The 11,629-nt window shown below is 39.4% G+C and overlaps 1 protein-coding gene across 1 annotated transcript; it reads right to left on the bottom strand.

Moving 5' to 3' along the window:
• Nucleotides 1-9,431: 9,431 nt before the first annotated feature.
• Nucleotides 9,432-10,053, bottom strand: LOC122067277. The gene is made up of 2 exons (XM_042631111.1): nucleotides 9,553-10,053; nucleotides 9,432-9,491 (listed from the first exon to the last, which is right to left on the bottom strand). The coding sequence occupies exons 1-2, from the start codon at nucleotides 10,051-10,053 to the stop codon at nucleotides 9,432-9,434; spliced, it is 561 nt and encodes a 186-aa protein (XP_042487045.1).
• Between the last annotated feature and the right edge of the window lie 1,576 nt (nucleotides 10,054-11,629).

Below are 11,629 nucleotides of genomic sequence, written 5' to 3'. Positions count from 1 at the left end.
CTCTCTCTCTCTCTCTCTCTCTCTCTCTCTCTCTCTCTCTCTAAATGATCCCTATCATGCACCTCCATTGGTGTTGTAGCCAGGCGTGCCTATCCCACTCCCATGAGAAAGAAGCTATTGATGTGGACTATAACGATAGGCTTCAAGTCTTCAAGGGATACAGGTTGCTTGTATGTCAACGCATAAAAAAAAAAAAATAATAAATAAATAAAACAATTTTTTATTTAAATTCTGCACCTAAGAGGAGGGAGCATAGAGCTTTCGCCTTTTCTTTTATTAATGGTAGACGAAACCCCACTAACACAACCTCCCTAAGGGAGGATTAACTCGATGCCTAGTTTCCAAGGCAACATCAACAATTGGAGACTTATTTTTCCATTTTTAGTAGAACAATTGGAGACTTTACCACCATATATCAAGGGTGAAATTGACTTGATCCCAAGTCTCCACTATCAACGGTTGAAAACTATACCACCAATATGCCAAGGACTCCCAAAGAATTTAGGAATTCTACTTTTAAAGTATTCTCCCTTGTGGCCAACCAACATATTGGTAGATAATTAATGACTATTTTTTATTTATTTAATAATAATAATAATAAATTTTTATGTTCACTTGTGGTAGAGTGTGATGAGTTTTTCTTGCTCAGTGATAAACACAATTAGACAGTTGAGTCCTAACGTAAGTTTGGGAAAGGTTATTGGTTCGACCTTCCTACCCCCAATCTTTTTGAAAAATATTATTAATTTAATAGTTAGTAATAAGTGTGACCCAATGACCTTTTGTTGGCCTTTTCTAGGTTTGGTTAAAACCAGAACTATCAAGGAAATTATACAAAAAAAAAGATCTTGCATTTAAAAAAAAAAAAAAAAAAAAAAAAAAAAAAAAAAAAATTCTCATACAAGAGTATATTTATGTGGAACTATGTTGCTCCTAAGTCACATTTGGATTAGGTTTTTTAATTATAAATAATTGTGGACCATAAGATCATTCAAGAGTCAAGACACTTCGTAAGTTTGAGAGAGAGAGAGAGAGAGAGAGACCTTGAGAGGTATCAATAAAAAAACCCTTTTATTTAATGACTTGAAATGTTAGGTTTTGATACAACTCCTCTTAAGAGATGTCCATGAGAAAACCCTTTTACCTAAGAACTTGAAATGTTAGGTTTTGGTATCAATAATCAAATCCTTTTAATTTTATTTATTTATTTATATTTTTTTATAAAAATAAATACCTTTAACCAAGGATTTGAAATGTTAGGTGTTAGTGCGACCTGCCTTTAACTTAATAAATCTGATTTGTTAAACTCAAAAGCAAGGCAGATGATAATTTTAGTGTCATTATATTTAGGTAAATAGTTATTCTGATGTTATAGAAAGGAAAGTGGTCTCTCATGCTTTGCTTATGTTAACATTGGGTTAGTTTTTTATCACCAAAGTTGTCATCTTTAATTAAATCAAAGAATTATTATATGAACAATGTTTTATCACGAGGTCGAGGTTTTCTTGTCACGTGTTAGATTTGGATCTATGGCTGTAAGTGGATCAACATAGGAGGGTTTATTTTTTTAATTAAAGGAATGGAAATAGTTAAAAGCTTCATGTATTTAGATCAAGTTTTCCTAAGGCCACGATGAATATGCATCAGTTTATTATGTTTCATTGACACAGTACAATAAGGTGGAGGATATATGGAGATCGAGAGAGAGTCACATCAAGACCCTCTCTTCCTTCGCTAAGCGATTGAAGAAAACTCTGTCCTTCGAAAAAAAAAAAAAATCCTCTCTTGCCAGGGGTGTGGTTGGAAAGGGACCAACAAAGCACAAAACATATGCGATTGCATCGAAACTTGATCATTGAATATATAACACATATGTATATAACTTAATTTTAATCATTGATTAGTCTCAAGTACACAATTGCAAAGTTATATATGCTCGATATAATCCTCCATCCCATCACCTAGACCTCTCCGATAATAGGCAATGCATGGGTCCTAAAAAAGTGAAACCTTATTCTCAACATCTTTCCCATTGTTGGGTAAGTTGACTCATTGTCCGTGACCACTTGGACAACATACCACTCTCGAACCTCTGATATGAGGGAGGCCATATGTGAGTATATGTAATCCAAGCAAGAACCATCAACATTGATTTTAATAATACCCAGATGTGGGGGAATCCATGCAATATTAATAATAATGCTTTTTTTTTTTGGTAGGAATAAAAATAATGCTTTTGACCTTATGTAGTGTGGAGGTGATACATAAGAACTAAGGTTTTTACTCAAATGGGGTAATATTTTGTTCTTGGAAAGGCAAAACAAATAAGGTTGGTGGTGACCTTTTAAGAACTTTGGTCAGTCAAGTTAGGGTTTTGAGCTCAATATCTTAGTTGCATTGATTAGTCTAAAGTAAGCTATCCCAAGAACATATGTTTTTTATTGTATTTAGATGATGGTTTAAAGTAGTAATTTAAAGGTTGCAATGCCAACCAACAACCACATTTTGTTATAGTTAAATGGTTAAAGAAGTTGCTTTACAGTGTTTAGTTTTCTTTTACACTTTAATGTGAATTATGTATACCACATTGGGTATTCCGCAGTTTTGTTGGACTGGATATATTTATTATATGGGAAAAAGAATCATCCCTGATTGTATGGCCTTGCGTCAAAGTATAAAAAGAAGTGAATTTATGCCCTACATGTGAAATCCAAAAAAAGCCACCCTATTTTGCCCATGTGCACCCTCTCTTTGGTCCTCGAGTGGTGCAGGATATACGTAAGTAGCGGGGATTGATCGTTATTTTCTTCTTTTTATTTTTTGGGGTTCTAATATCCCATGTTTCACAGAACAAAACTAAAATGAAAACAATGGTAAATAGCCCACAATCTTTTGATACCCAAATTGTTATACATAAAATGTTTACATGTGGGCCCGTAGGCATGATATTTACACAAGAAATAACAATTTAAATATCGAGAGCACAAAAAGGGAAATATACAAAAAATAATAAAAAAACACATCAAGCAGAATCTGTCACTGTTGCCCAGCAACACAACTCTCACACGGGCAGCCTTCACCGTGATCAAATTGTTCGGGGACTCACTAATCCCCCACTGGGGTTTCGTCAATGGGAACCGGCACTGGCTCCTCTACTGAATAGCATGCTAAATCATCTAAAAAGGTATGTACACGAGGGGTGAACTCACTAGCTCAGTAAATGGAAAGAAAGACGCACAAAAGCAAATGCAAAGCAAATAATACTATATGCATGAGATTCATTTTAGTCATATTTCACCTAAACAAATCATTATAGGTCATAAGTAACGTGCTACTCATAACCACAGTGCGCGTATGCCCCGGGTCCGAGATGCATTCTCTATCCCGCGATATGCCCATAAAGTTGTCAGAGAAGGCCCACCGTGAGCACTCAGAAAATTAAATCATGATCGAACCACCGCAACAATGTAAATAGTGGCCGACCCACAGCAGAAAAGTAAATAGTGGCCGAACCACAGCAGAAATTAAAGACAGTACGATTGGCCCTCTGAATATATCACCGAGGTTTTCAACTGTCCTAATGATCAGCCAGACGTACTTCTAACCACCACTATGGTCCACAACTGATGCTTTCCCCCAGTGATAACCCAACACGTAAACCCCCTGTTGGGAAGGGTCATAGCACGAGGGTTTATGAAATCCTAACCACATGCTTCTACATGAGATAGTATAACTGCATAGTTCTTCCATGTCCTATTCCACAGTGAACTAATGCATTTGTTTCCAAACCGACTACAACATCTATTCTAGAAAATCCCACACATGTTTGGCAAACCGACATCATATACGTCACATGATAAATCCATTCTCAAGATGCAACATATAACAATGCATATAGAATTTAAACTATAACATGTTCAGTTCTAAATGCATCATTCATTCATCAGCCATATGCAAGAGAATGACAATCGAAATGTCAATATAGTTCATGAATACAAGGGATGCCAAAAAACATTCCACAAATTAAGAATCAAAGTCCTCTCCCCACTTGCCTATTTTCGTAGAAGAATCGGCACTCGCTGTACGGGTAAGATCTGGAGTGAGAGGATGAGTTTCTTGAATCCTAGCACAGATAAAGGATTTAGAAATATGTATAAATTGAGACCATAAATGACGTAGGATATGGTCACTATGAAAAAATAGCATAAGGAAGGTTGTCGAAGAATTTAGATTCAATCAGAGCACATTTGGGCTATAGGTAGGTCATACATGTGGCTTAGAGAACCCACCAGTGAAATCTATAAGGCCGACGAGTTATATAGGAGGGTCAGGAACCTGTCGATCTTACCTGTCGGTAGAACCAGAGGTGTAGGAATGACTTGTAGGTCACACCGGCTGGTCAGGCACCCACCGATCTTACCCGCTGGTTTTCTCAGATTTTGCTTTTTTTCTTCCTTCTTCCATTCCAACACTTGGAACTCCAATGAAGTGATTCCCAGATCATCCCCCACACCATCTAAGTTTTATATACTGGATTTCATCATGGATCTAAGACAAATACAAGATTTTGTGGAAGAATCACACCTTTGCTTGTAAAAACCCCAAATCTTGAAACCCTTTTCCCCAAACTCAAATGCCGCTTCAATAGCCTCAAATCTTTATTTTTCTCCTCAAATACTTCAAAGAAAATCACATATAATGGCTTTGTTACCCTCTAGACCAAAGATATACAAAGAGGGTTTCATCAAACCTCAAGATTCATGGTGTTACTTACCTCAAAATGAAGATCTCAAGTCACCGGATACTATTCCGGCGACGGAAAGGCAAGGTGCGGCTCCAGAATCCAAGGGGTGAGCCTCCTTTCCCTTCTTTCTGTCCTTCTTCCTCTTCCTCCCTCTTCTTTACTCTCTCACCTACTTTTTCTAACAACATAAATGAGGGAGAGAGTGTTATAGTTATTTTATGCCCTAGTGTTATAAATATCTTGTAAGGCCTGTTTGGTTTTGCCCATTTATGGACTAAAACACATTAAATCACGTTTCCAGACGATGTAGCCGACATCTTTGGGCATACAAGACCTCATTAGGACGAGGAGGTAGAAATGCACGAGCTCATCCAAGCCGGGCATGCTGGGGTCCACAAAACTCCAATAGGTGGGTCACACTGGTGGGTCTCGCACCTACCAGTGACACCCACCAATTGGCCAGACAAGCCAACCTTACTGTATTTTGGAGGAAAACGGAGTCTTAACATGTACTTCACTCCCGCCACATGTTGTGGGTCAAGTTCCTACCATTCAAGTACAATAGCGTACCTTTCCTATTCATACATGGCCTTATGATATGTGCAAGGGCATGGCTTAGGCGTGCGGATCATCTCGGGTACTGGCCGATCACCCTGTATTTGACGTCACCCTTGCCATCATGTACCACATGGCACCGACATCAACCCATTTGGGTTTAGACCCTGCAAGACCAAACCAAACCAATCGATCAATAAACTGGGGTTTAAAGAGTAGGGCTTTACGTCTACCCCCCCTTTAAAAATTTCGTCCTTGAAATTGAAGTTACCTAGTAGTCCGAAAAGATAAGGATATTTAGCCTGGATATCAGCTTCTTTCTCCTAGGATGCTTCCTCAAGAGAACGATTGGCCCATCGCACCTTTACAAAAGCAATTGATTAGTTGCGAAGAGTCTTTATCTTTCAGGTCCAAGATTTCAGCAGGCTACTTCTCATAAGTCATATCAACCTCTAAGTACTCTGGTTCCACTGTTAGCACATGTGATGGATCATGTACATACCGTTTCAGTATTGAAACATGAAACATATTGTGCACATTGTTAAAAGACAGCAGAAGGGCCAGCATATATGCTACTGGGCCAACCCATTTTAAGATCTCGAACGGGCTAACATATCTTGGACTCATCTTGCCCTTCCTATGAAACCTGTGTAAGCCCTTGGTAGGAGAGATTTTCAAAAACACTTTCTCCCCTTCCTGGAATTTAATGTCTTTTTTGTGGTTGTCCGCATAGCTCTTTTGACGGGATTGGGCAGCTTTGATCTTCTCGCGTATCACATCAACTTTATTCCAAGTCATCTGTATCATCTCTGGCCCAAGCATTCGTCATTCTCCTACATCATCGCAATATAAGGGAGTTCTACACCTTCTACCATACAATGCCTCATGTGGAGCCATTCCGATCGTTGATTGATAGCTGTTGTTATAAGAAAACTCCATAAGAGGTATGTTTTCTTCCCAACTGTCACTCATTTCCATTGCACAGGCTCTGAGCATATCTTCTAGAATTTGTATAGTTCGTTCAGATTGCCCGTCAGTCTGTGGATGAAAGGTAGTGCTTAGGTTTACCTGTGTTCCCATAGCATACCAGAGGCTCTTCTAGAACTTAGATGCGAACCTTGGGTCTCTATCTGATACTATACTAATCGGTACTCCATGTAAGCGAAAAATATTCTTCATGTAAAATTGTGCTAGCTTATCCATAGAGTAAGTGGTCTTGATTGGAATGAAATGGGCAGTCTTAGTGAGTCTGTCAACTATCACCCAAATTGCATCCATTCCCTTAGGTGAACGGGGTAACTCGGTGACAAAGTTCATAGTAATCATATCTCATTTCCACTCCGGTACTGGGAGTGGTTGAAGAGTGTCATATGGTCAGTGCCATTTTTGCCTTGACTTTCTGACATGTAAGACACTGTGCAACATATAGGGCTACTGTGATTTTCATCCCTGGCCACTAATAACTTTACTTAAGATCTTTGTTCATCTTAGTGCTTCCGGGGTGAAGCGTGTACTCAAAACTATGTGCTTCCTTAATTATCTTGTCTTAGATCTTCATGTTATTGGGTATACACAATTTTCCTGAAATAATAGTGCTCCATCCTCGGCTATTGTGAAGTCAGGATCATCCATCCTATGCTCTTGGATTTTAACTCTGATTTTCTGCAAGTCAGGATCCATGGGTTGTTTCATGATTATTTCATACCTGATGGATGGTTGCACCTGTAGGGTTGCCAGAGATAGGGTTAACTGCTTAATATCCTTTGGCTTCTAATCAAGCTCTAAGGTAGATCTCTCATTCAAAATGATCTCATCCATTAACATGACTTCTTGCTTTAGCCATGGACTGGTGGCCAAATAAGAAAGAGATACAGTTTGAGCTTTCTGGCTCAATGCATCAGCCACTACATTAGCCTTACTTGGATGGTATTGTATATCATAGTCATAATCTTTCATGAGTTCTAGCCATCTTATCTATATCATATTCAGATCCCTCTGGGTGAAAAAGTACTTGAGAGTTTTATGATCACTGAATATCTCGTACTTTTCCCCATACAAGTAATGGCGTCAGATCTTCAAGGCAAAGGTAACTGCCGCAAATTCTAGATCATGAGTGGGATAATTCTTCTCATATTCCTTCAACTATCTAGATGCATAGGCCACTACCTTGTCATGTTGCATAAGAACACAACCTAACCCAATTATGGAGGCATCCGTGTAGACTGTCATCCCACAAGTACCTTCTGGTATCGTCAGTATTGGGGCTGACACCAATCGTTTCTTCAGTTCTTGAAAACTGTCCTCACACTCCTTTAACCATTCAAATTTCACTCCCTTCCTGGTCAACTTGGTCATTGGGGCAGCAATTCAGGAAAAGTTCTCAATAAATCGTCCGTAGTAGCTGGCTAATCCCAAGAAACTTGTGATTTCAGTGGCATTCTTGGGAGCTTCCCATTCTATGACTGCTCTTACCTTCCCCGGGTCAACTTCAATCCCATTCTCAGACACAATGTGCCCTAGGAATCCAACTTGTTTCAACCAGAATTCACACTTGCTAAATTTTGCATATAATTGTTGTTCTCTCAATCTTTGAAGTACCATTCGCAAGTGTTGTGCATGCTCTTCTTCTGTTTTCGAGTATATCAAGATGTCATCGATAAAACGATGACCCATTTATCAAGAACATCATAAAATACTCGATTCATCAGATCCATAAAGGCTGCAGGTGCATTGGTTAACCTAAAAGATAAGACTAGGAATTCATAATGACCATATCGGGTCTTAAAAGCCGTCTTGGGTATATCATTATTCTTTATCGTGAGCTGGTAATAACCGGATCTGAGGTCGATCATAGAAAACACTTTAGCACCTTGCAACTGGTCAAAAAGGTCATCTCTGCACGGCAACGGATATCGATTCTTAATGGTTAATTTGTTCAATTCTCGATAATTGATGCACATATGTAAACTTTCATCTTTCTTCTTGACAAAGAGAACTGGGGCACCCCAAGGAGATACACTTGGGCGTATGAACCCTTTCTCTAATAGATCCTACAACTAAGTCTGTAGCTCCTTTAATTTGGGTGATTCCATTTTGTATGGAGCTTTAAACACTGGTGCCGCTCCGAGAATCAAATCAATGGCAAACTCTAACTCCCTGTCGGGCGGAAGCTGGGTTAGATCATCTGGGAAGACATCAGGAAATTCCCTGACTACATTCAATTCCTCTAATGGTGTGACCTTTGTTTCTACATTCTGTACAGAAGCTAGGTAGCCCAGACATCCGTCTTCCAATAACTTTACCGCCTGTAATGTAGAGATAAGAATCTTTCTCGATCGTTTTATCTTATCCGCTTGATACAAAAGCTCTTTGCCATCATCACTCACTACTTTAATTTGCTTTTCAGCACACATGACATTTGCCTAATGAGTAGATAACCAGTCCATGCCCAATATGACATCAAAAAGTTTCATGTTAAATTTGATAAGTTGGGTATCCAACTTCTTCCCATCTATTTCAACCGAACATGGCCCGTACACTTCACTTAATTGTGTTATCTTACCCGTAGGTGTGCTAACAATCAATTTGCCTTCTAAAGCTCTGGTGTCACATCAATCTTACTAGCAAACCTTTTAGATATAAAAGAATGTGATGCACCATAATTAAATAATACATAAGCTGGTATTCCCGAGATAAATAGGGTATCTGCTACAACATCGGGGCTTGCTTTAACTTCTTAAGCTGACAATGCATACATTCTCCCTTGAGTTGGATCACCTTGAGTCAAGGTGGGTCTAGGAATAGGAGGTTGATTTTGCACCACAGCTGGCTTATATGGGCAATCCTTTGTAAAATGCCCAAATGAATGGCAAACATAGCACCTGTTCTGAGAGGCTAGCACCGGTACTGGTGCCATATGTATCTGGCCCTGTGTAGTAGGAGGACGAGCCGGTCGTGGAGCCATAGGCATCGTGCCAGTGCTCGGGCAGAAAGAGGTAGTACAAGGTCTATTGGCTAGTTGGGGCATGTAACCCAATGATCTATAGGGCTGTTGATATGATGGACCATAATTATATGGCACATGGAAGATCTTGTTCAGGTTACCTGAATCTACATAAGGATTGGATCTCTTTCAAAGTCCAGGTGTTGTGGAGGGCTCTCCCTTCTGCTTGTCTTCTATAGTCTTGGCCTTCTGGACAATTTGAGCAAAATTAGTCAAATCTATAGCCCCCCAAAATAGTGCCAATGGATACCTTTAGCCCTTTCAGAAATTTCTTTGCCTTTTCCTTGGCTGTTTTAATGTTTGGAGGGGTAAAGTAAAACAGTTCCTCAAACTGCTGCTGGTACTCAAAGACTGACTTGTTTCCTTGAATCAAAGATGAGAATTCAGTCGCCTTCCGATCTCTGAAGCTTGAGGGATAATAATTTGATAGAAACATTTCCTTGAATTGTTCCCATGTTGGTTCCGGATGGGTTGCTAACAAGATAGGCTTAGTAGCCTTCCACCATGAATCAGCTTCATTTCTTAATTGTAACCCAGCATATATGAGTTTCTGAGATTCTGTACATTCTACTATCTCAAATATCTTCTCCAATTCTTGGATCCACCGATCCGGCTCTAATGGGTCACTCCCCACCTTGGGGAAGATAAGCGGCAAGTGCCTCTTAAATGATTCCACCTGCCTTACAGTAGTGGCGGCCGATGGATAGTATGGAGGATATACCAGATAATATTGGTAAGGGGGAGGCACCATATATGGAGGAGTGCCATGAGGAGGAAACCGTGGAGTAACCCCAAGTGGAGTACCTCCAGATTGATCCTGTAGTGGTGTTGTAGGTAAAGAATTCCCTTGTGTCTCAATAGGTGGTGCTTGAGGAGAAGCACCCCCCGACTATACTCCAACATCGCTACAACATGAGGATCTTATGGGAAAGGTACCCCACGAGGATGTTGACCCATGTACATAGGGCGCAACTGTTGTTGTACAACATTCATAAAGGTTTATTGTAGTTGGAGTAGTTGTTGTTGGAAGGCCTGTTGCGACAGTTGGATAAGAGCCGCAATATCATTAAGAGTAACAACAGGAGGAGGATCCGAAATTTCAGAGGTAGGTGAGCCCTCAACTATATCTTCTTGTCTAAGACTCACCCATGGTTGAGGTTCCCGAGGGATAGGTGGTCGTCCATTAGGATGGGAACCACGCGGGACCTCACTTGCATTACTGCCAGATCTCGTACGTACCATGATGCTTTGTACCTGGATTGCATCAAGATTTAGTACGATTAAGTGCCGCATTCATTACATGTAAGAACAAGATTAATCACACTTATGTCCCCCATCACGCATTCGCAGTGCAGTTCATCATCATAGCACGCATTCCAACATTGAGTTCCATATTGTATCACAATTATTTCTTCATAAGCATATATGGAAATTTATCTCACATCAGCTAATAATTTGCATAAAAGTGGGTAATACAGGGCTAAAAAATCAAATCCCAGAAAATTTGAAATTTCGGGCCAAAATTTACACACCGGCAGGTGGGCCATTTTTATGACCCGTCGGTGGCGACCCACTGGTCTTGTCGTGGATTCGATTTTAAGGGTAGAAAAGCCTTTATTTTCAAAACTCTTCATTTCCCACCTCTTCTTCTCTTCTCCAAATCGCCTAAGGCAACCAAGAGGAGGTCTAAAGAGCCATTACAAGCCTTACTCACGCTTCCTTGTGCACGCAAAGCCCTTCAACTTCTTCATCAACCCCAAGCAAGTAGTTTTCCCTTTTTCTCTTTGGGATTTCGGTTTCTCTTGTTTAATACCTTCAAAATTTTCATTTTCTCTTTGATTTCTTTCCAATGAATTGAATCTTGTATGTGAGTTTGTTATTTCCTTGGTGTTTCTTGTCTCTAATCATCACATATATCATCTCTATGGATTGAATCCTTATTTTCCCTTTTGTTTTTTTTTTTTTTTTTTTGATGTTTTAGGGATTTCCCCCCTTTTTTCCTTTCCTTAATTGCACAATGTAGGATTGAATGAGTCTATACATTCATAATTGGTTATTCATTAGTGGTAGAAATACTACATTGTACATATACACCACTTTCCACTATTGGTACGAGTTTAATCCCATTTCTAGGTTATTGTTCTTAAGAAATTTGGGGCCTTCACTTGTTTGGCCTCAATATGTCAATTACATATCTTTTCATGGATTGTCCCCATTCTCATATGTTATTGCCATCATTATAAAATGTTTGGATATATCAGGTTCATGCTACTCTTGTGAAATTCTCCATTTACTCTTTCTTTTGGGCAAATCTGTCAACTTCTTCA

The sequence above is a fragment of the Macadamia integrifolia genome, unplaced genomic scaffold, assembly GCF_013358625.1.
Source record: "Macadamia integrifolia cultivar HAES 741 unplaced genomic scaffold, SCU_Mint_v3 scaffold2805, whole genome shotgun sequence".
Classification (NCBI taxonomy): domain Eukaryota; kingdom Viridiplantae; phylum Streptophyta; class Magnoliopsida; order Proteales; family Proteaceae; genus Macadamia; species Macadamia integrifolia.
The sequence above is the reverse complement of the archived record's forward strand: the minus strand, read 5'-3'. Positions and strand labels throughout refer to the sequence as shown.

What these genes read in the sequence shown, in the direction of transcription:
- LOC122067277 (XM_042631111.1), bottom strand. Translation starts at nt 10,053, where the DNA reads ATGGTGCCTCCCCCTTACCAATATTATCTGGTATATCCTCCATACTAT. An exon ending in AATTTCTGAAAGGGCTAAAG is followed by an intron (nt 9,492 to 9,552) that starts GTATCCATTGGC and finishes CAAATTGTCCAG; the next exon opens with AAGGCCAAGACTATAGAAGA.